Source organism: Apteryx rowi, unplaced genomic scaffold, assembly GCF_003343035.1.
Source record: "Apteryx rowi isolate R43461 unplaced genomic scaffold, aptRow1 scaffold_61, whole genome shotgun sequence".
Lineage (NCBI taxonomy): Eukaryota > Metazoa > Chordata > Aves > Apterygiformes > Apterygidae > Apteryx > Apteryx rowi.
This window is the reverse complement of record NW_020450883.1, coordinates 791,369-817,062: the sequence shown is the minus strand read 5'-3', so window position 1 is coordinate 817,062 and position 25,694 is coordinate 791,369. Positions and strand designations below refer to the sequence as shown.

General features: G+C 35.8%; 1 protein-coding gene across 28 annotated transcripts in view; it reads right to left on the bottom strand.

The window, feature by feature from the left end:
* The window catches only part of KDM4C (lysine demethylase 4C), a 266,672-nt gene that overhangs the window by 202,512 nt on the left and 38,466 nt on the right, over positions 1-25,694 (bottom strand). For 22 of the 28 annotated variants that reach the window (XR_003256329.1, XM_026083604.1, XM_026083605.1 and 19 more), the window contains 2 exons: positions 16,981-17,030; positions 6,173-6,276 (listed from right to left, as the gene is read on the bottom strand). Coding sequence is in view for 27 of the 28 variants with exons in the window: in XM_026083604.1 (XP_025939389.1) it covers positions 6,173-6,276; positions 16,981-17,030 (154 nt within the window). In the remaining variant the exon portion in view is untranslated. Of the gene's footprint in view, positions 1-6,172; positions 6,277-11,297; positions 11,746-11,771; positions 15,433-16,980; positions 17,031-25,694 lie in introns of those variants that run through there. The other 6 variants (XM_026083632.1, XM_026083627.1, XM_026083628.1 and 3 more) reach the window with 6 other exon arrangements.

Below are 25,694 nucleotides of genomic sequence, written 5' to 3'. Positions count from 1 at the left end.
GCTGTTTTCTAGTACTATTTATGACCAGAGTTCCAAATACGGAAAGCACAAAGGGAGTCTGGAAGAAGATTCCCAGAGAGGAAAAACTTGACTACAGTTGAGCTCTTGAAACCACATTACAAAATAAGCAAGGGTATTTCCAAAGAAACACTCTGTTGTTTATAAGCACAGTGATGATCAATTCAAATAAAAGAAGTCACAGACCACTCTCAACAATTACAGCAAAAAGAAAACATAATAAAAAAAAACAGCAAAAAGCCACTGCAACACATAGTTATGTTTTGTATAGCTTTAAAGAAAATAAATTCCTAAGCACCTATCAAAATCAAATATTAGACAAAAACAAGTTTCTAGAATACATTGCATCCTAGGCTGCAGTGACCATGAGATGGTGGAGTTCAAGATCCTGCCAGGAGGAAGCAGGGCAATAAGTAGCATTGCAACCCTGGACTTCAGGAGAGCAAMCTTTGGCCTCTTCAGGGACCTACTTGGAGGAATCCCATGGGTTAGGGCCCTAGAGGGAAGGGGKSTYCAAGAGAGCTGGTTAATATTCAAACATCACTTCCTCCAAGCTCAAGATCGGAGCATCCCTGTGAGTAGGAAGTCAAGCAAAGGAGGCAGGAGACCTGCATGGATGAGCAAGGTGCTCCTGGCAAAACTCAAMCAGAAGGAGGAAGTACACATAATGTGAAAAAAGGGACAGGCCACTTGGGAGGAATATAGGAACGCTGTCAGAGTATGCAGGGATGCGACAAGGAAGGCTAAGGTCTGTCTGGAATTAAACCTGGCAAGAGATGTCAAGGACAACAAGAAGGGCTTCTTCAGATACATCAGTAGCAAAAGGAAGACTAGGGAAAATGTGGGCCCATTGCTGAATGGGGTGGGTGCCCTGGTGACGAAGGATGCAGAGAAGGCAGAGTTACTGAATGCCTTCTTTGCTTCAGTCTTTACTGCTCAGGCCAGCCCTCAGGAATCCCAGACCCTGGAGGCAAGAGAGAAAGTCTGGAGAAAGGAAGACTTTTCCTTGGTCAGGGAGGATCAGCTTAGAGATCATTTAAGCAAACTTGACACCCACAAATCCATGGGCCCTGATGGGATGCACCCACGAGTGCTGAGGGAGCTGGTGGACATTGTTGCTAAGCCACTCTCCATCATCTTTGAAAGGTCATGGAAAACAGGAGAGGTGCCTGAAGACTGGAAGAAAGCCAATGTCACTCCAGTCTTCAAAAAGGGCAAGAAGGAGGACCTGGGAAAATACAGACCAGTCAGCCTCACCTGCATCCCTGGAAAGGTGATGGAGCAGCTCATCCTGGAGGCTATCTCCAAGCATGTGGAGGAAAAGAAGGTGATCAGGAGTGGTCAGCATGGCTTCACCAAGGGGAAATCATGCTTAACCAATCTGACAGCCTTCTATGATCGAATGACTGGCCAGGTAGATGAGAGGAGAGCAGTGGATGTTGTCTCCCTTGACTTCAGCAAGGCTTTCGACACTGTCTCCCATAACATCCTCACAGGTAAGCTCAGGAAATGTGGTTTAAATGAGTGGACAGTGAGGTGGATTGAGAACTGGCTGAATGGCAGAGCTCAGAGAGTTGTGATCAGTGGCACAGAGTCCAGTTGGAGGCCTGTAGCTAGCAGTGTCCCTCAGGGGTCAGTACTGGTCCAGCCCTGTTCAACTTATTCATCAGTGACCTGGATGAAGGCACAGAGTGCACCCTCAGCAAGTTTGCTGATGATACCAAACCGGGAGGAGTAGCTGCTACACCAGAGGGCTGTACTGCCATTCAGAGGGACCTGGACAGGCTGGAGAGGTGGGCGGAGAGGAACCTCATGAAGTTCAACAAAGGGAAGTGCAGGATCCTGCACCTAGGAAGGAATAACCCCAGGCACCAGGACAGGTTGTGGACTGACCTGCTGGAAAGCAGCTCTGCGGAGAAGGACCTGGGAGTGCTGGTGCACACCAAGTTAAGCATAAGGCAGCAATGTGCCCTTGTGGCCAAGAAGGCCAATGGTATCCTGGGGTGCATCAGGAAGAGTGTTGCCAGCAGGTCAAGGGAGGTGATCCTCCCCCTCTACTCAGCCCTGGTGAGGCCCCATCTGGAGTACTGCGTCCAGTTCTGGGCTCCCCAGTACAACAGGGATGTGGCACTACTGGAGCAAGTCCAACGAAGGGCCACAAAGATGATTAGGGGACTGCAGCATCTCTCTTATGAGGAAAGGCTGAGAGAGCTGGGCCTGTTCAGCCTGGAGAAGAGAAGGCTGAGAGGAGATCTTATCAACRTGTACAAGTATCTGAAGGGAGGGTGTCAAGAGGATGGGACCAGACTCTTTTCAGTGGTGCCCAGCGACAGGACGCGAGGCAACGGGCACAAACTGAAACACAGGAAGTTCCATCTGAACATGAGGAAAAACTTCTTCACTGTGAGGGTGACAGAGTACTGGAACAGGTTGCCCAGAGAGGTTGTGGAGTCTCCTTCTCTGGAGATATTCAAAACCTGCCTGGACGCAATCCTGTGCAACGTGCTCTAGGTGCTTAAACAGGGGGGTTGGACTTAGATGATCTCCAGAGGTCCCTTCCAACCTCAACTATTCTGTGATTCTGTGATTACAAAAAATGTGGGGGTAAGGCACGCCAAAGATCACTCAAGATATTTTCTTTTAAAGGAGAAAGACTCATCTTACTGTACCAGCACAGACTGGTGTTCTCTTCTGGACATGAAGAAGAGGACAAGCATTTCTTGTCACCCACTAATATTCTCACCACTCAGGGGTAGTTTTAAAGTCATGCCACCAAAGACTATATCAAGGACAAACTGGTTAAAGACTAGCAATGACACAACCATGCTGTCTTTTCAGCTATCTGAAGGAGTTAATAAACAAGAAGATTCAGAAGTAAAGAGTCTAATGAGACTCGCCATATTCTGTTTGATGTGCCTTTTTACATTGGATTCACATGAGATAGGCCACTAAAAGAAAACAGATCCATTTTAAACTCAGCAAACAATCTGAACAATGATGGATGTCTGTTCAGCAAGAACGTACTTATTGATTATTGGAAAATAAGGAGAATTCATAGAGATAAGAAAGACTTTTTTTTTTATTGTATGACAATGCTTTACATAAGCAATCCAGTAAGAAAGAAATTGGAAGGACAAAGAAGATACTTTTTAGGGAAATACATTTATGATTTCAAAGAGCAAAAATTAAAGTTAAAATTTAAACAACTATCAAATTAAATCTCACAATTCCATACATTTTTTCTTATTAAAATATCATATTATCATGTCTTAAACCTCATCTTCTTACTGCCACAGTAGTTTGACACATTTCCACTTTTGAATCACCCCTTACCTCTCCCTCAAAAATTCTCATCTTAACGTCATGTGATTTGTGTGCTTTTTGTGCTTAATGCAGGTAGAAATATACAGGGTTAGTGCTTCACATATTTATGTAAATTTTGGATATTATTATGAAAGGATGGAGAGAGAGGAAAATAAGAAAATTATAGTTAGCAGAATAAAAGAAGAATGAAATATAGAATAAAAAAAATTTACATTTGCACTTTATACAAACTTGATTTTGTGTGGGTCGTATGTGGTATACACACAAACACATAGAGGTACATATATTATAACTGTTACTGTAGTTCTCAAACAATTGCTGTGGGAATGTATAAGAAAGATTATCCTCAATGCCAGCAATTCCCAAATTTATCTCAATATACCCTCCTACTGATGACAGTATAGCAGGTGTTCTATTGCAACAAGCAGCAGTTCAGCTGTCACCTGGTAGGCGTAGGCTGTCTTATCAGCATTCAGCACGTTTCCATTTCTATCACTTCAAGCCATGAGAGATCACAGCCTGGTTCTCTCTATTCACTTTCTCACTGAATCCCATTAATTACAATTACACTTGGGTACCGTCTGCCTCCTCTTCCTAACACTAGGTGACAGAACTAAACTTATTTAACTATTTCTGGCACTCCTTTTCAAAATTACAACACAGGAAAATCCAAGACACTGAAATAAAGCCATCAGCTCAGATGGGTGGTACTGAAAACAAATATGTCAGCATTCAGCAAGATGCTACAGTTTATACTTCAACCAATAAAACTGTTCAGACTAACATTCAGTAAATCCAAAACTATAAATCCAATTTGGAAAGTTTTATCTGGCACTTCATGATGAAGTGCAAGGCTAGTAAGAGAGTAGTTATATATTACAAAAACTGAACTCCTCAACTACATTTCCATGTGATACTATATCATTCAGAAAACAAACTACTTTTTATGTGAGTAAAAGCTTTCTTTCTAAGGCAGGCAGTCTCATTCCAACTGCCTACCTTTTACCCTTAGGTTGATTTAAGCACAAAAAGTTAAGCAACCCTACAAGAGACTACAACAAATCAACGGCTTCATTCCACATAAGTCTACCCTATTCCTGGCTTCTTTGCTTTTATTGTAATGATGTATTTCTCACAAGCTTCTTGCAATCAAGTAAACTTTATAAATTTGCATCCACTCAGTTCTACTGAAAGCATAAAACATAACTAGCTCTACTAGTTGGTGCTGTTTTACTAACAACAGTGCTATTGATAATTACTGTTGTTGTAGACATTGATTATTGGTGTGTATTTGCTTGCATGCTTTTCAATTTGCTATGAAATACTATTTTTAAGAGTGTTTGAAAACCTCTTACATTGTTGATAAATTTCAATGGTAAATCCCTTTAAAGACACAATCTATCTCCAATTGTATTTACTTCTTCAATAATGTATACACTTCAGGTGAGAGTACTTAGGTTATGAAGTACAACATATCATAAGACCATCCTATATATTTTAAGATTACCAGTTTTTGTTGCTGATAGCATTATACATGGGAAAATATTCCCTTAAAAATATTATTTCTATGGGCTACATTTCATGCTGTTACATAAATCTCCACTAAAACAGGTGAACAGCACCACCTTATTCTATATTCTAGGCAGGGGAAAGTGAGAAGCTGAGCTTATATACAAAGATCCTCATGGTACCTATAAATAAAATACCTCACATATGAAAACAAAAACTACAATAATAAACAAGGAGTGTGACAAGGATGGTTTATAGGATCATTTGGCAAGAGGAACAGAGCTAGAACAAGTACATATTGCCTGGTTCTTCCGAACACCTTAAAACAGGCTGGGCAGCAAGAAAACAGGAATCATGACTGATTACTGATGTGAAGGCTTTTAAAAACTCAGTATAACAAACAGATATTTAGGCAGGGGACTTTCTGAATCAAGCTCAACACTTCTATGTAGGCTTGCAAAGCTGTCGAATTTAGAAATTTAGAATTTACAAAGCTGTTCAAGATATAGAACACAGATGCTTAAAAAAAGAAATATAGCGGAAGTGCTTTTATTAGCTAGCACCTACATGAAGTCCAGAGTTATCCACAAGTGAAAACATTCTAAGTGGAGAAGAATAAGGCAGAAAATCTTTTAGGGAAGAAGAACACTAAAGTATACTTTAGATGTTTTTGAAAGCAGATATGTATTACATTCATCCACAAAGAGAGACAAAATTGTTCTTCCCACTTTCTGTTTATATATAAAGTTCACATTCTGAACCTGTCACTACCTAGCAACATAAAAAAAAATTTCACCAGTTTTGTAATATGTTACAGCTTTAAAAATACATTTTATATTAAATAATATTTCTTTCAGTTTTATTCCACCCTGTAAATATTCTCAAACTTTTTAGATAATACTATCAATAATGTCATACTGAACTGCATCAGAAGAGCAATACGCAAACAGGGAGAAATTAACAGTTATTTCAAAATACCAGGTAATTTAATAATAGTTAGAAAGGGTTTAAATCAACACAGAATTTCATACAAGCTTACATGAAAATAAAATAGAAATAAAAATGCATTGATTCTGTCTTAAAAGTACAGAAACTTTTAGGGTTCAAATTATGACACCTGCAAGAATTTTTGATTAGAAAATTCCAGACTAAACCACTTAAAAGCCATAGTACTATAAGCACTTGTTTTAACCTTGTCAGGGAGACAGTACCTAAATAAAAAATAATAATTTTGCCTCATCTTTATTATAAACAATCTTTATAGTACACACAATCTAATTCAATGCATGAATRCACAGTTTAAAAACAAACACTAATGTACCTTGTCAAAAGGAATTCCATACTTTTTCAATATTGAGGGAGAAATCAAGGTCATCTTGTGGCGAAGAAAAGCATCACATCCYTGAGAGCTGCTTGGGAAGAACCCTAAGAAGGTAAAATAAGCAAAATTGGGTTTCTTTTAATTAAAACAAGTAGGAAATTTCAGTAGTATTTTACAATAAATAATACTGTTGAACATTTGTTTTGGCATTTTTCATCCAGTCATTGCTAGTTACTGAGAGATATGTATAAAAAACAAACAGTTCCTACATGATTTAGCTGATTTTCAGCTTTTTTCCTTTCTTTTTGGAAAGAGGTGAAATAATTTAAAATAAATTTGGACCTGTAAATTTGAGAATCCTTTCTTTCCTTTACAGAAATGTTTTGTTCTATATTTTTCAAAGTTTAATGATCATCCTGCAAACCCTGGACACATCTCCTGCACATATGAAAAATCAACATTAATATTTAAATTTAGAAGCATCCCACAAGAATCACATTTACCTAGCAYCTCCAGACCATGTATATAGTACACAAACATGTCCGTCTACCTGGAAAAGGACAGAAGGTATAGCAATCTTATTTCTCTCTGTTCCCCAGATTTCATAGAAATACCCGGTGCATTTCTAAGAAGGCATTTTTCGCTCCTTTGCATCTTGTTCTGATTTGCATGAACAAAGATTGCTATTCAGGTTTCAGCTTTCATCATTATTTATGTAGCAATCCACTAACCCTGGTTAGTTCATTTCGTAAAGATACAATGCAGTTGATCAGCACATGGAAATAAATGAGTGAGGGCTACTCATACCAGTTGTTAATTGGGCCATGTGTGGCACTAGGGGGCTTCCATCATGGCATCAGTAATACAAGACAGCATAAGGAGACTACACCTTTTTTCCAGCACTCGTTATCCTCTTCCATGTGGGAGAAACAAAACTACGTGGGACTTGATTCTGCATAGATTTCAGGATTCCCTTTCTCAAACAGGAATAACATCAACGTGGACAAATAAGCAGGTGTCACTGAACTCCAGTATCTGGCCCTCTAATTGGGATGCAAAGAGCACAGCAGCCACAGTTCACATTGGCGAACCAGTCCTGCTCTCTCTAAAATGAAAGCACCAGGTTCTTCAACCTAACTATATCACAGTAAGAAAACATTATGCAATAATAAGGAAAACAGGGGAAGATGAGAGGGAGAAAGAGGGGAAAAGTTTCCAGAACATGGTTAACTCAACCCTTTCAGACCTCCTATAGCAAGACTCTCCAAAGCTGAAAGCACAATTTCTACAAATGACAAAACAAAGGAAAAGAAGGGCATAGTAGTTAATGATGGCAAGATGCTCCTGAAAAGCCCAGAAGATTGAAATATTGAAGGAGTATGGCGAGAGCCATCTAACCACCCACATTTCTCCGAATATGTGCTCCTGATCCCTCTCCTACTCAAGCACAGGTGTATTCCCCGCTCTCAGATGAATATAAGTCTCTTGCTGCAGCAGAGAGGAATACTTGTGATACTAAAATGTAACATAACAGAAATACACAGAAGCCTTACAAAGTTGTATCACTAACAGACCAACAGAAGCAGATTGATAGTAAAGGGGATCAATTAACTCAATAAACAGCAACAATGAAAAAGGTTTTATTATTATAAGGACTAATTATTATTTATCTTCACAGGGAGGGCGGGGGGCAGGAGGAGGGTGTCAGCATTTATCACTACCAAGAATCACCAGGAGATGTACTATGAATAACTGAAATCCATATATTTAACAGTCGTGGAAAAAATGTAATTTTACTGTATCAAGGATACAACATTTGAAAATAATTCATTTTTCTCCAGTTCAACTTCATTYTATTTATTTCCTGCACTTCTTTATATAGAGCATATTTTGCAATGTTACCAAGACTTATTACTCTCAACAGTTCACTGCACTGTATGTCATTTATTCTCTAGAGATTTCAGAACACTTTGCAAAGGTTGGCAGGTTACTGCCAAAAGTAGTATAACAAAGTAATTGTTTTAAAAATATAGCCTAATTTTCAGAAAGCATAACTGAGGCAGAAAGAAGTTCACTATCTGTAACAGCTTCCTAGGAAAAAATTAAGCACAACAGAAAGCTGAACCAAGAAGTCCTGGTTCCTTGTCTTAATCTTTAAGAATAAGATCACACTGTTGAGTATATAGAATTTCACCACTGCCATCTCTTAAAACAAGTGCGCATGTGCGTGTGTGTGTAAAACAAAGATGAAATTAAGATTTTTACCTAGAAAAATATGAGTTAGCATGACTACTAAAAAGGAAAGAAGTGGGGTAAGAGGTTGATATTTTGCCTTTTGACAAGATTAGAATAAAGTGTGCTTAGAAAAGATTCTTAGAACAATTACAAAATCTGCATTTCACAATACAACTGTTCTGTGCAAACAATACAAATAAGACAAAGGGAGAAATTGTGGGTAACAATTATGAGATACTCTCATTTTCCTGTACAATAAATATATTGTTATCTGTTCTTTCTAATATTCACAAATGGAAAGAAAGAAGTAGGCAAATTAGTTGGGAGAAGTTACCAATTAATTACAAAAAAACTATCCTCTACTCCAAACCACGTAAAGGAAATTCACAGGTGAACAAGTACTTCAAGTACTGAGTATGTGTTTCCCTTTAAGGGTCAAAATATACCATTTACAAGAGAATGAAAAACAAACGCAAAACTCTAAAAGCTCTTTCTAAATAGTGCATTTCAAATTAACTTAAACTTTAAAAATCCACAGATTTGCGCTGCATTAAATGAATTAAAATTTATATTATAATCAATGAAGAAAGCAGGGTTTGAGTCTATACATAGATTTGTAATCTGGCCCCAAACAAATGCAGTGACTGGTCATAAATTAATTTAAATTGGAAAACCATTGAAGGAAGATAATGTGCATTGTATTAAATACTTCATTTAGTTTGAAATTTATATTTACAATAGACCACATATAATTCGGTCCACAAAAAATTATGCATTCTATCATCTGAACAAAAACACATCATGTACAAGGCAGAATATATCTTTTGCAAAATGAAGGAGAGTATTTTCATGAACTCCTGCTCATGAAAGTTAAGCATAAAGTTAAGCATCTTAATAATATTTAGAAACTTAAGTATTCCATTTGATTTCCAGAAGTACTAACCATGCAATACAACATGCAATACTTCCTTAAAGTAAGGCCACTTTACAGATTCCTAAATAGGATTTTGATTCCTATTTAGGAAAGAAATTCTAAGAAGGCTTTTGCTTCAAACAATACTCTCAATGGATTCCCTCAAATTATTTTCAGCTGTATTATAAATCCACCTAACAATTCATAAGGTAAAAAAATTTCAATATAAAGCCATTTAAAAACAACGTATTTTTTTCTAAATACAAGGAGAACATACATAATGTTATTCTTTCAAGTAAAAGTACTGCCTGAGGACAAAATTAAAGTGAAGCAAACACTGTGTATAGAAAAAGAAACAAAAAAATCTTACAATTTATCAGTTATCTTGCCTAGCAACTTGTAGTGACAGTGGAGTGAAGTGGAAGAGATAGTGGAGAAGATATGACACCAGTTCTTCATGGTCAAAGAAAAAAAAATCTACTTAATGACTGTATTAATACTGATTCAGGAAAAAATACTTTGAGTTACTGATGTATAAAATGACATTTTATGCCTGAAGAACATAAAAGATCTTTGAGGAAGATCCAGATTGATAGACTTCCTGCAAGTGTTTTTCCACAGGGAATATATATATACAAAGAACAATACCTAACCACTCTCTAAATTGAATTCTAGCCATTTTGCTGAAAAAATACAGTAATTGTATAAAAACAGAAGGAAGAAGTCACTCAAGAAAATTAAACAAACGTGACTAGAAAAATGCTATAAAAATATTGCTTAGCTGACACAAATTTAGCCACAGGACATTTAACTAAAATAAGGACTTTCTGTCATCTCTTTACTATGTCTGCACACTTGAGTTGTATCCTTCTTGCAGATATTATGCTGTCCTTCACAGAAACGGTTTCATTCTTGTACTGATATGTGCAGTTCACACATTCTGTGCCACTACAAAATATTTTTTGACTGTCAAAGTCTACACTTAGACACACATTCAAATTTTTAGTCTCATTCAGAGCATTTCTCAAAAACAGTTCTCTTCAACGAACACGAGAAGAAAGAAGGTATTATCACTGTAAGGGTCTCCATTTATCAGGACTTCTGCTCTGCCTGGGCTAATTCTAAGGTCACTGGCAATACCGCACAAGCTTTTCTCTGAGCAAAGAAAAACCTTGAGCAAGAATAGGTTAGCAGATATAAAGGTATACCTACTGACATACTGAATAGAGTACTTCACATTAGAAGCACAACAAGAACCTTACAAACATATTAAATGTACGGACAGTAAGGAACAAACTTTAAGGAACCCTGAAATTTAAATAAACAAAGTACAATATAATTTCCTTCTATTCCCTTTCATCAATTTCCTATTGCCTTTGAGCCATTCCAGGCCAATTCAAGACAGGCCAGGAACATAGTTCAAGACTAGAACCTCCTCAAAACTAATGCTGAAATTATTTACAGGATTACCAGTTAACGCTGGTTCATTAGTAAAATCCCACATCAAAAGGAAAAATACCTGTCCTGTATCCAGAATGTTCACAGTATTCAAGTTCTGTAGTAGATTCTTTTAAGTGTTTTTACTAACTATGTGAAATTAAACATCCATTAACTCTGAATCATCTCTAGAAAAGCAGGAATTTTGTGGCAATTCGCATGTAAACCCAATTTCACAGATAGTCTCTTGAGATGTGGCAGACTTTCTATGCTGCTTCTAGGCACTTATATTTAGTCAATCCAGCCTTCCACATCCTCTTGGAAATGATTACACAAAACCCAAAAGGCCAACTCAAAATAATTATTTCATGGGAGGGAAAGAGCAAGTCTAGAAAGACCAGAATAAAACAGAATCAGGCTGCACATTGACTTAGGTTCATGAGAAACAGACTGGTTCAAAACTTCTCTAATTGCTGGTTTTCTGATATTCTCAACACCTGAGGCACAATTAGAACCGTTTCTGACATAAGAATGTGATACAAAATTTTGGTGGCCAAATGTTTCGTTATGAGCACATAAACTACAGGTAGAGTATACTTATCCAGGAAACTGAAGGTCCCACTGAGGCTTTGTAACTGCCTTATCTAGTTATAGCGGAAGTAACAATGGCAGACTGTGCTAACAATCAAAAACACGCTCTCAGAAGGCTCTAGATACAGACTCTGACAGAAGACACAGACCAAAACGAGACAGTCTTAACACAAGGTAATCAATGTTGTTTGTACTAACAAAATGACATTTTTGAATGACAGTCTTATCACCACTAAGCCAAATTTGCAGCTTTTGTCAAGGCTATTCCACCTGGTTAGACAATGACGCTCCAACATAATCATTGGTTTTCTGATCCATATTCCAGATGCAACACAAAACCTTCTTATTTTCAGGAGAAAYTGGGGGTAACAGGCACCAAGCAAATTGCTGGCAATATCTGAGGAGGACAAGATTYACACACACACAAAAGAGAGTGCTGCATTGAGAGTCTTTAAGGGCAACTGAAAAGGATCTGGGATAATTTTAAAATAAGTTCAGGCCAACCATTAGATAAATCATTAAGGGACAATGAGCATTGCTACCTGGAAGGCTCATTTTTTTCAACCTGAGAGTAGCATTCCTGAATGTCACACTCAACTCTATATCAGATGACTTTATCTTCATATCACAACCATGATTCATGCAAATTTAAGTAGATGGGGTTTCATTACCTGGTTGGTTACCATTTGAGATAATTGGAACACTTATCTACACTACTAGGAATGCATTCATACCGATTTCAACTAAATTGTTCAGCTATGATCATACACGGACAAATTGGAACACTTTTATTCCCAAATGAGTACTACTTAACTCTGCAAGTAACTCCATTGACTTGAACAGGGCAATTGACAATATATATTATTTTGTATGATCAAGGATATCACATTTTGGCCAATAATAAAGTCATTATTTTACAAACATGCATAAAAATCACCTTCTGAGAGAACTTTCAATTCAGATTCTGACCAGTGAATTAATGAGGCAATACTTACTATCTATTCTACACTGGTACACTCAGATAACACTTCACCTGAAATTTTATATTAAAGGTGCTGTATTTCTAACTTGTTTCTCAATATTAATTTAAAATGAAAATACAAAACTTACTTAAAATATCTGAAAGAGAACATCCAAAATTGTAAATAACTTTAATGTAATTAAAATTAAACTCAATTAACATAATTAACTAAAGGAGGAAAACTCAAATTTGATGTAATTTTAAGTTATGTAGATCATCCAACTTCACTTAAAGGACTTCAAAACATACAAAATATTAATCATAATTCATGATCAATATTCTCGCAACACAGGCAGATAGGAAGGAAGGACAGAACTTTTAGTCATTTTATTTCTATATTTCACTTTGGTAGATACAAATAAAAATTTGATATAATGTATTTGAATGAATTTGCAATGATTTGAATTAATGTGGTTTGAATTTCAATATTGCAGATAAAAGAAAAATTAGAAGAATGAGTTTGCATGGCAACAGTCCTCACAAAGAAACAGTGGCAATTTGCATGCTATATAAAGCACAGAATACTAAAGCCACAAAAGATAGCAACTACTGTGAAATATGAGTGTTATTATGCCCAGATGAATATGTTACAGCCCAAAGTTTATTATCTCTTTGATGCAAGCTTCCTAACTTAACTCAAATAACTATCAATTGGGAAAAAGTTCTGTTCTTCAGATGCTGCAGTTTTCAGACTGGAGGCACTTACAAGTTATCCAAGTACTGCATTAAGTTTCATTTCAACAACTATTTATACTTATTTTCATATATAACAGATAATAACTTCTGCATGAAATTAATTAATACTATAAACCATACAAAGCTTTTTAAAACACTATTTAAAATATCTGTCATATCTGATTTGCCTCCGTGCTTCTACTTTTACTTTATTTGCTAACCTATTTTGTGAAACAAAAAATCCTTTAAAATACTATGGTATTACAGATTAACATAACGAGTATTAAAATTGCAGTAACAGCTCACTTGAGATTTTTATTACATTTATGTCTACATAAAATTGAAAAAACTACATAAATGAGAAAACAGCTGAAGGGCAAAATCAGACTGTTGCCTTTATTAGATACAAGTCTAATGTCTTTCAGACAAAATATTTGTAGGTGCCACAGTCAATCAAGATTTCAATGGAAAGCAAAGATGAAAGCACTCATGCACGGAAGGCCTGTGTGATAATTGCGATGTATAGACAGGATAATGGAAAATATCCCAACCTTCCTTTAATTTTATGTATCAGCTGCTACCTTGACCTAGACAACCTGCTACATTTGCTGCATTATTTTATTATTTTAATTATTTAGGATCCTTCAATTAATTCAAGAGGTATCCGGTCAGCACAGGTAACCTTCTTGAATAAACTGCTTTTTTTCCTTCAGATGTTGCAGTCCTGCAAAAGTATGATTAAAAATATTTTTAACAAACATGTAATTAAGTCTGAAGGTCTCATTTATGCTACATTTTTATTAACCTTTATTATTAACTCAATTGCAGCCAGTAGGTTGCTTTACATTTTCATCATTTTAGAGTATCTTACTGCAAAACTCTGAATGTTTTTTAGCAGGCAGCAACTGCAGCATGGAAGATCACAGATGCCTTAAACTCCATGAGCATGAAAATCATCAGAAATGATAACTATTTTAAAAAATCTAAAAGTATATGTCAAAGTGAGCATAAAGTTCATYACCTACGCTTAAGAACTACAGTATCACCTTCTGGAATCTATTCTGAGCTATTAGCCGGACCAAAAATACCACGAAAATACTTTACTCAGAGAAATATAAGCTAAAATACATTAAAGTCAAGCACTAAATTTAGGAAATGTCAGAGGTGGTTGTCTGTAAAACTAACTTATCTACCTTATAAAGGTGTTATGATAAAATCTTTGAGCATGCAAGCTTTCCTGCAGAAACCCAGTTTCTTTCAGTGGATATAACAGAATAAACAACTATTTGAAATTTTATCTTCATTGTTCAATATCTGATTCTATGTTTTATTTGCCATTCACTGTTCAAAAGACAGTTCTGAAATAAGAATAATTAAGTTTTTATCATACACACGATTCATCACAGAAAGGAGATTTCTATTCACCACGCTGGTCTCTATAACTTGAACTGAAGTATAAACAATAGCTATAGTAGAAAACTTACTTGAATGCAAATATGCACTGGAAAAGAATGAGTGACACTCTTCAGCAAGTTCTTTAAATATAGTGATCAGCAAGGATCAAGGAATTGGGTTTCTGTTCCAAGCTCCGGAAGGAAGGATGTCTGTGTCGCTCAAGCCTGATCCCTCTCTGCCCTATCTTCCCCCAGCCAGTTCTAGTCCTGAGAACCAYTACTCTGGATGACACTGAAGTCCCTTCTAGCCTCTTATCCAATTATGGTATTCTGACATTAGGTCATTGATCACCCAGTACAACCTGTCAGCCCCTAATAAACAGTGGTTTTAGGGATTTCCACTTCTACCCCATGCTTTATGTCCCATTCTTCCTACTGCATTATTTTCAAAATGTACCAGACGGTGATCACTTAATTCCACTTAATTTTTAGAAATGGATGAATGAGTGTTGCTGAAATTGCCCCTTCTCTTCTCTCTCTCAAAAAAGAAGTTTGGACATGCACTCATTACAGAACATTTAAGTCCAAATAGTTTTAAAATTCCACACAGCTGTAAGCAACCAATATGAAATCCTGTAATAAACATCAGAGTAGCCATACCATATTAACTGCAAAGTCTATCTACCCAAGAATCCTGTTTACAGCAAAGGTCAAAAGCGGATGTAGAGAGAAGAGTTTAAGTACAGCATGAAACCTTCACTTCCTCTGAGCACTCTTCCAGGACTAACTAGTCAAGGCTCAAAAACTTCCAAAGTCAGATGTGGTTTCTATGTCTCCTTTAACAAATTTCTCTGACAGTGTTATCCAGTCTCCCCTTGAATCCACGTAAACTTTTAGATTCACTACTGGCAACGAGTTCAGACTGTGTGAAGAACCATGTCCTTCTGTTTGTTCTGAAAYTGCTGAGACACTTCATTCAGAGTCTGCAACTGTACTGGAAAATCCAAAGAACAATCATTCTTTAGTCACCTTTTTCACACCAGTCATCACAGACCTTTATCATATCCCTTCTCTTTGACTCTTTTCCAGATTAAAAAGTTCTAGCTTTCTGAACAGTTCTTTGTWCAGAAAAGCCATATGATTGGTTATTCTTGTTGCCCCTCTCTGGACCTTCTCCATTTCTCCATTCCTTTTATTCTCTACTCTTTTCCTGTAACCCTTGAAAATAACTATTGAACAACCTTAGCATAACTTGGTGTCACCTGCACTGTCTACAACTAATATCGATTTGTTCACTAGTGAATCCTGCAAGCTTTAAGGTATACATATAAAGCTTTCTGTATTTTACAAGTTGTAAAAGAATCTGGAAAGGAGAAAATAAGTGATAACTTTTTCAGATGAAACGATGGGTAAATTTAGAACTATGAAATATAATTATCCAGGTTGACATCTGCCCACCTGAGAAGGTTTTTTGAAAATACAAGTTCACAGGTCTTTGCTTTCATATCTCAGTGATAAACGTCAAATTACTGTTCGCAGTAACTAGTTTAAAAATAGCTCAGAATAATAATCATGAACATATATGCACACAAAATGGGTCTGAAAAGAAAATGTACAAATATTTTCAGAATTTAGTCCTCATGTATGATATCTAGTTACCAACTTTCAATAGCATTTCTTATAAAACATGGTTAATAGCAAGCTACAAAAACGTGTGCTGCCACACTAAGAAACATGTCTAATTGTTCTTGTATTCATATCAGCACTCTTAATCTGAAACAAAAAACAGAGCTGAAGTAYGGCTTAAAATAAACCAAGTTACTATGTGAGAAGAGAAATTATTTTCCTAAGATAAGTAATACTTGGCCCTTTAAATCTCTTCCCTACAGCAATATCCTCTGCTCCTTCACAAAAGGTGCCCCTCACACCTCTGGAGGGCAAAAACCAGATTATGCTTTGGCTAGGCTGGATTTATTTGCTTGCTCACTGGCCAGATAGTCTGCTATCAAAACAGGATTTAGAGTTGGCAGGTTTTGTCTGCTTCCTCTTTCCCTGAAGGTAACTAGGTCTCCATCTGGGCTCTACCCAGCCATTAACTTTCATAAAGCTTTGGGACTCAACTCTCTTTGACAGTTCTACCTTTTTGTCAAATTTGGCTAAGATTGGCTAAAAGATTCAAAAGTTACTGGGGACAAGGAGCTATGACAAAGGGAGAAAAAGAGACAGAGGAGACAATGATACCATCAATAATAATCTAATGAACAAAAAGAACAAACTATTAAGCTTCTTTTTCATAGGCCTAACCAAATCAAAAGGACCAGCACAAAATTAAATACTAAGAAAAAAAAATGTATTTTGTTTCTTAAAAATTCCCCAGAGCACCAAACAGTGTTCCTGGTTTGAAAACATACTAGAGGCAGATAAAAGTCGCACAGTATTAAGAAAGAATAAAACACAGTTGGCAAGTCAAGGACTAGGATTTTCACTTTCCTGGAGGTTTGTCCTCTAAACACCTTAAATACTGAAATATTGAAAATATTACCTTGAGCTAGTCGTTCAAGACGTCTCCCATGTTCTGGAGGAATAGCATACCTAAAATTCACACAAGGAAAAAGATAAAGTGTTTAAAGACATAATTACTGAAGAAGCCATAGTTTCATATAAGCTAAATACCAAAAAACACAGAAGCCAGTAAGATTAAACAATGAAGGAAGGTGTAGTCTGCAGAAAAACTAGTGATTCTGTTATTTTTGAGAAAACATTTTAGTTTATCTCTAGCTTAAACGTTATAATATATAGTTCAAAAATGTTTTACTCACTATATAAAATCATGCATATTGACAATATTTTACATGATTACACCCCTTACCATTATTTCACTTAAAAAAAGATGCAGGTATTTTTATTTTCCAAATGAAGCAGAAACACATGCAATAGAATAATATCCAAATCGTACAGGATTAATTTCTTTGAATCCTACCATGCTTCACAAGAGTTCAACAGAAAAATATAAGCATTAAACAAACTTCTCATATTTTTTCCCTATAGCCAATGCTGGGGAATAAGAGAGTTACTTGTCATTGTAAATCAATACAATTAAATCATTTTTTAACTCCAAGAAATACACTTTCTTTAAATTCAGTAATTATACACTCCTTGGAAACACTCTACTTTTACAATAAACTACGTTTAGAAGATTTCATAATGTATTTGCAACAAATTAGTAAGAATATAACAGGACTGGAATCATCATCATGTTATTTTTAATGTTTACGACAGCTAGAAAATTCTAGATTATTGAAAAGATGAAGTTTCATTCTGCTTTTCTGAATATACACAGAATGTAAAAAATTAATTGCAAATTTGTTATTCACATATTTAATRTACTTCATACATTTACTGTATGCATTAATTAGTCTGTACTAATCAACTTCAACAGCTTGAACGTGATATAATTAGCTCCTATTTCAGTTTAATACTGAAATAGATTTGGATTGAATCTTCTCTATAAAAATATGGTTCAAAAAGGGGAGAAAATGCCTATTTAGCAGTACCACATAGTCCAAAGCCACATTTTCAAAGCAAGCCAACATTCAGCTTTTTTCTTTTACTATACTGTGAGCACAGATTTCATTCATCTTTCTTGTCAACTCACTAACATTTACGATTTGACTAAACCAAGTGAGGCATCCTAGGTCTCTCATTTTGCACAAAAATTAAACATCTCCTTTTTTCCCTCTCTCAGACATGCACCCGTGTGCGCGCGTGCACACCCCCACCATTACTCTGTATTACAAGGGAACCTGCAGCATACAAGCAAGATTTGTGTATCCCAGGAGTCAGTGATTCAAGCACAACTGTAACAAAGCCCATGCTCATTGACAACCCACGCCAAATGATATTAAACAAAAGATTTTCAGCCTGACTCCATTCACTTTTTCAGTTTTAATCAGAATTTCATTATCTCCCCAAAATGAATTGTTTCTCTCCATTTGTCTTTCCAAACTGTTTATACATCTGTCCTCTACCATACATTACACATGCATCAGTTTGTACACAGTAATCTAAAATACATTTGCATCTTTCACAGCCCAGTGCAGACAAATCGCTACGTACAGTGCTGTGTATGGTACACAACTCCATAAAGTAAAACCAGAAAAGACAGTGTGCTTGTCTAACAAAAAACTCTTAGACCTTTCTTTGCTTTTCATGCTTCTAATTAGGCTGGGATTCTTTCTAAAAATGCTCAGTACAATTTACTACATTTTTGTGATAATATGTGGTCACATACTTCCGCTTGTACACATGGGCATGTAGGTATTTATCAACGCCATAAAAATGCAAAATTTGACAAATGAACTCTCAATATATCACTTGGAAAGATAAGACAAGACATGTGTTTTAACTAGGCTGTACCTATTTTTTAGCAAATCTAAAAACTGTCAAGCAATAATTCATTAAATGCAAGGTAGTCCTTTTCACCACTGTCTTGTTTCTGGTGATACCATCTACTCCTTGATCTTTTGTTTCTTCCCAGTGTTGCTGTTGTCCTCTTTTCACAGTTAATGGACCGAGAAAAGGAAACTCTTTGTAGTACCACATATCAGGAACCAAGTTTCACTCTCCAGATACTTCAGGCTAACGACTTTCCTTGGTTCCAAATACAATTTATTAGAAAACTGAGCTTCTTAATACATGAGCAGCTGCCTTGGATACCAGTCAAATTATGCCAACATGAATCTTATAAGATCCCTGGTCGACAGTATAGAAGATTAAGCAGAAAACCCAAACCCTAACTCAGACGTTAAGTCAATGAAACTATGGAAGAGAAAAGGCTGAAGGAGTACAGAAACTCCTAAAGGAGGCACAAAGCACTCCCTCCTTTACCGACCTCTCCTCTGCAGCTGCAGTGTTGCAGCTTTTAGAAAGCTTGTGTCCAACCTCTTTTAGCTACCTTACCAAAAAACACTAATGTTTGATTTATCAAATCTTAAGGCCAAATCCTGCCCTCTTTAATTGTAGAGGGTATTAAATGCTAAATCACTAGGAGGCAAAGAGAATGTTTCTTGGATACAAAACAGAAATATACAAAAAGGGAAAGAAATAATAGTATTATTGTTAATGCTAAGTACACTTTAATTTTATTAGTTCAGGAAGACATATTTGTGTAAACTCTTGAAAAGACAAATGTATGATAAAAACTGAGTTCATCACTGTTCATCGCTAGAGTCATACCACAAAGGCAAGGTAATTATGGTAGATACATATGTTGAATATTGTTCAGGAGCATCTGCTCTGAAATACACAATAATGCAGCAATGCAAGGGTACAGGCAACAAGATAGCTATAAATAAATAATAATAAAAATTAAATGCAAGTCGAGACTTTGTGTCTCACAAACAGGTATATACCTAATATTTCCATTACATTTTCAAAGTTAAATACTTTGCACGATTTCTCAGTGTACTTTAAGTAAGCTAACAAATTCTTGCCCTTTTTTGTTTTTTGACAAAATCTCAGTCTTAGGGAATAACGTTCACCATTTACCCGTGAACTAGTAGCAATATAAGCTCACTGTCCTAACTATATTCCTCAAACGCCTCGTGGATGCAGTAACAGSCAATAGTCTAGTCCCTATGATCACTCAGTCATGTCTTTATATCAGAAAACATGATAGGTGACARTTAAGACAGTAGACTCTATGATGTGGAAAACCAGGCTACCAGGAACTTGGCTGAAATAGCTGCTTAATAATTTTAGTAACTACTTTGGTTACTATTGACTTTTTACTCAGAAGCAAAACCTTAATAACCTTTGATTTACTGCTACCTTCACGTTGTTTTGCTTCTGCTCTATGARAGTGAATTTATTTTTTGTCTCCCTCTCCTCAACTGCTATTCCATTACGGTAAAATACAACAATTTTACTTCACATGGCAAATAAAATCCAGTACAGAAAAAAAAAAAAATACAGGTTTTACTAATGGTCAATAGAAACGAGTCCAGACATCTGAGTTTTATTAGGAATGTTTGGACATTACACTGAGAAGCACACACATAGCAGCACACCAAGAAAAATACTCCTTTTTCTTTAATTAGGGAACAGACTCTTTAGTCCCTCACTCCAAGATATTAATGAAAAGCATGTGGATCACGGATGAAACTGCATAACTCAAAGGAAAGTATGGATTAAAATGGCAGCCTTCAGAAGAAGTAAAAACTAACAGAATTTTCAGAAGGCACAAGGGAAACCATTTAATGTCATCATATCTCCACAGCAATATCTACTTTTTCATATTTTCATTCAAGAGGCTGTTGCAAAAACATCAGACAACACAAAATAATTCTATTATACAAACAATGCTTATGGAAAACTGGACTAAAAAYATCTATCTGAGCTGACAACATATTTTGAAACAACTCTAGGGCATGACCATTATTAACTGCATCACCTATGGATAATTTTGCATATTGTTCATTACCTTCATGCTTTTTCCCCTCCCCTCGTAACAATGTAAGGTATAACCGTGACTCTTTAGATAACGAACGTAGGTCATGAAAAGAAAAACTGTTCAAAGCTCATGGCTATCTAAAAAGGAAGTCAAAAAGGTTAAATTTCTACACTCATTAAAATGAGCTGAGGAAGTGACAGGGAAGAAGTAGCAAAATAAGTTTTGATCAGAAATATTATTACATTAATGTAATTGCAGGAGAAAAAAATAGGACATGAAAAATTATAACACTAGCTGAGTTTTAAAGAAAATTTTTGATTCAATCATTTTCATCTTTCCCACATCTACATCCTGCAAGTGTTCAAGAAGCCAAACTTTCTAACTCCAGAAGCCAATTTTAAGTTCAGCTACTTGTTAAATCATCGTATATAATTTGGGACTGTATATCTGTGATACTACTGCTTTGCCTGTTTGTGACATTAATGTAAGTATATTCAAGAATTGGTTCGTTTCTCAATCTGAAACCTTGTAAAAGCCTAGTAATGTCTCCAAAATACACACAAATACATACAGCAGGCCAAGAGGGTTTCAAAAGAATCACTTGTTTAGGGGAAGGAAGATACTTTAATGCTTTTTCCCCACACACACTAGCAGGTTGCATTGAAAAACAGTAAATGCTCACAATATCTTGATTCTGTTCCCTGGTCTTAGGGTCTATCCATTTATCTAGTGACCAGCTAATGGGAATTACAGAAACTTCCTGGTAGCAGACGTTACAATCCAAGACTCCTCTCTTCCAATTTACAAACAACTTCCCTCTTGCATGATCTTTCTTTGCTCCCATGAATCTTGCAGCGTGGTACAGTGAAGCTTCAACAGGTTATATGAAGACTATATCCCCATAACCTAAAGATTAGGGGACACTGTTAGGAGGTAGGGTGTCAACTCCCGAAATAAAGAGGGAATTGAAATAACATTCCCACTTTTTTGTTGGATTCTAATCAATAAACAATTTTACAAAAGGGGGAAACTCTCATCTACTCTTCTTTAAAAAAAGTGAGCCTCTTGCATGCTCCAGTGGTATGACTTAGGTATAAGACTTCCAGAAAGTATTCCTGAATCTGAATTCCAGTTCCCACAGGTCAGTGTTAGATGATTAAGCCTCAAGATTTCAAACATTTCCCTCTTTTCAGAGTTGCCTACAGGCCAAGTTCGACAGCTTTCCATTCAGCATGCTGGCTGCAATGTGGCCCACTCTGAAGCACCTAGTTTCAGACATCTACACTGTGTAGAACTTCAGAGCTTAATTCAGCGTTCTGAACTCCTCTCCAGGAATAGCAGCCTAAAAGTTAAGCACAGTTCATCACTCTAAATCTCTTTGCTGAGTCAGCGCTAAGTTTTCATAAAACAGATAACCAAGTCATCTGCAGTTGCTTCTCAATTCATAATAAACATATTATTTAAGAGATTCTCAACATTTGTTTTGTGGTATCTTCTTGAGAATTTATCATAAAATAAGACCCAAAGCAGCACCACACCAAATTCACCAACCACAATGTCTACAAGGCCAGAAATAAAAAAATAGAGATATGAGGATTATCCTATTAGACACTACCAAACCTTCTTAAAAAGATGGCATCAAAACAAAACTCTTTCCAGGCTAGAGCTACTAAGTCCTTTAAAAATTTAATTGCCTTATTTTTAAGATAGTAATATGATATTTATTTAGAAAAATGAAATGAAGTATTACATTAAGTCTAGTGCAACCGTGCTTCCTGAAACATTATTTTACATATAATAATAAAAAAAACCCCTACATACTCTACTCTTATGGCTAAAAGGAAATGCAGGGGTGCTATTTTTTGTCTGTATTAAAAGTATACCTTTCATTTTTCCTTAAGTCATAGCACAGACTCAGTAAGAATTTTATGTATCTATTTGTTCTGTCTTTAATTAAGTAGAAAAGCATGACTGTATGTTGGCTATGGTTAATGTGCATTTAGCATTGAGCAGTATTTAAATAAAAAGAATCAGAAGGCATTAGCTAACATTCTTACTAATGCCATTTTAACAGCATCAGAATTTCAAAAGGTTTCAGCCTGTCCTACACAAACTATTAGTCTTAAGCATCCTGTCAAAAAACTTCTATCTCCAAGTTTGTTCCAACATAAAAATCATAATTTAAATACATTCAAGAAGGAAATTAAGTCACAGTCCTCACTCAAGGAAACTGTTAGAAAACAGGGAAAAGGTCAATGCCTTCACTGGCTGCAAAGAATGTCAAAAACCAAATACCTGAAGCATGCTTTAAGAATTGTATAGTCTCCAGTTGTCCCTTTGTAACAACCAAGAGTACCCTGCTACAATGAATCACCACTTTTAATTTAGTGTGCATGTTTCCCTAGAAAGTGAATTTTACTTTAATAGCAAGAAAAGCAGTGGATCTTAGTGAAGTTGGCAGCAACACCTTACCATCTTTAGTCTCCTCTCTGAAATTCAATGCAGCTGTCTCACTTTAGCAAGGAGTTAGCAACAGTACAAGAGCTGGCCAAACCACAGATCTAATAACATCTTAGATACATGCATCTAAAGATCCCTGGAATGTAAGTTGGGCTTTTCTTTTTCCAAAGACCCTTTGACTTCACTTTGAAGATGGAGAATGTAGGCCATAATAGCCTCCAAGAACCTTGACCGTGAGATGATAAGTCCTTTGTTTCCAAGAACAGGAAATAAGACCTGTATTTGCCATAAAAAATACATCAAGTTAGCTGGAAAAGCAGATTTCCTACAAGTATGATATGGATCAGCACAAAATTCTACAAAACTCAGTCACTAGACTGACTTCCACACTTCTTTGCCCTACCTCCCTCTAAYGTCTGGAACAAAAGAAAAGACAAGAAATAGTGAATACAATTTGATTTGCCCACAATACAGATAAGGTAGAGCAGTTCGTGAAGTTAAACTAAAAGAGATTTTGCAATGCAAAACATTTAAAATTAATAATAAATGAATAAATCTTAATAAAACACAACTAAATTTGAAGCTATGAATAAACAGAAAAATCAAAGAATTCCAGTTTACACAGTACAATATATTAAAGAAAACAGAGAGCTAACCAGCTATAACACAATTTTACTAGAATAACATGTGGGAGTATAAAAATTCAGTCAGTTTTCTACAAGTTTGTTTGCTTTGTTTTTATCTATGCCTCAAAATAATTATATGAACCTTCACCACAAGAATAACATTATTCTAGATATCAGAGTCAAAGAAGTTACTTTTTATAATACAAAATAGTTCTTACGGTACTGTTTGCAAATTTATAGTTCTACTGATACTACAAAGGTGAATTCTGAAGGAATCTGTTCAATCCATCTGTCTCAGTAGAAACACCAAACCCACAGACTAGCAGGCAAGGTCATTCAATGGATTGGTCATTACCTTTAGAAAACTTGCTTCTCTAACTTATCATATATTAGGTTTTTCAAAAATRAAGAAGTGGTCACATATATTGTATGTTTTTAGCATATAAAAAAACTGATAACTTCCTTCCAACATGCAAATGGCTGCTATCAATTGCCTGGCCCTATGAAAAGTATTAACCCAAGAATTGCCCTTAAGAGAAAACAACATAGCTTCTTCTTGACCTACAAATTCAAAATTATTTAGCAGATATGGGACAACACTTCTATTTTTGCTATCTTTGTTGTTGCATTTGTTTTGTGAATAGAGGGAGTATCTCCTTTTTCTATTTAGTACTTTCAAAACAGTATTTTCAATGGTTTTATATTTCTAAGAATGCAAATTATGAAAAATGTTGGCTAAAAACATGTAAGTGGATAGAAACTAGAAAGAAATAGCAGCACATGGGTTGCAACTGAATTGAAAACAACTTTACCTTCTAGTTTACAGGTAAACAGATAGATGAAGACTTGATTCAGACTGTATTTTGAAAATTATCCCATATATCCAGCAAAGTAACTTTCAGTGTTAATATTTTCCTTGAAATTCAGTAGCAGAATGATAGAAAAGTTTAGGTTAGAAGAGACCTCTGAATGTCATCTAGTCCAATCTCCTGCTCAAAGTATGGCTAACGTCAAAATCAAATCAGCAGCCTCCCTAAACAACCTGTCCCAGTCTCACTGTGAATTTTTTTTTCCTATATGCAATTGGAATCTCCCTATCTGCAACCTGTGATTATTCCTACTTGTCCTTTGTTGTGCCTGTGCATCACTGAAAAGCATTTGATTCCATCTTCTCTATAATCGCCCTATACCATAGGCTACAACCCCAGACCATACGTAAGAATGTATACCCTTTACAGAAATTCACAGGTCGACTACTACACACAAGTAACTACCAGTTCATAAAATGTTTGTTTGTCCAACCAATGAATGATTCACCCCTAAGGACAGTAAAAAAAACTTTCCCTTACTTCATCTATAGACTTTTTGCAGCTTGCATAAGAATCAGTTACACTTGCCTATATTGTTACTTCTTATAAGAACAGAAGTCAAGTTCAACCCTAAAAATTAAAAGAGAAGTCAGAGTCCAGAAAAACGTATCAATTCTCAGGAAGTATCTCATTTGTTTGAAAACATCTTAAAGATTCAAGTAAGCATGAAGCTTCTTCAAAGCAAAGCCTCCACAGATTCTGCACCACCCACTCAACCACATTACAGGCATAAGTGTGAAAAAAAATTTATACAGAAATACATAAGAACCACAGAAAGATATAAAATTGTTCCAATACACGTATTCATTTAAGAAGTCCATAATCAGCAAAGGAGCCAAAAAGAAACTAC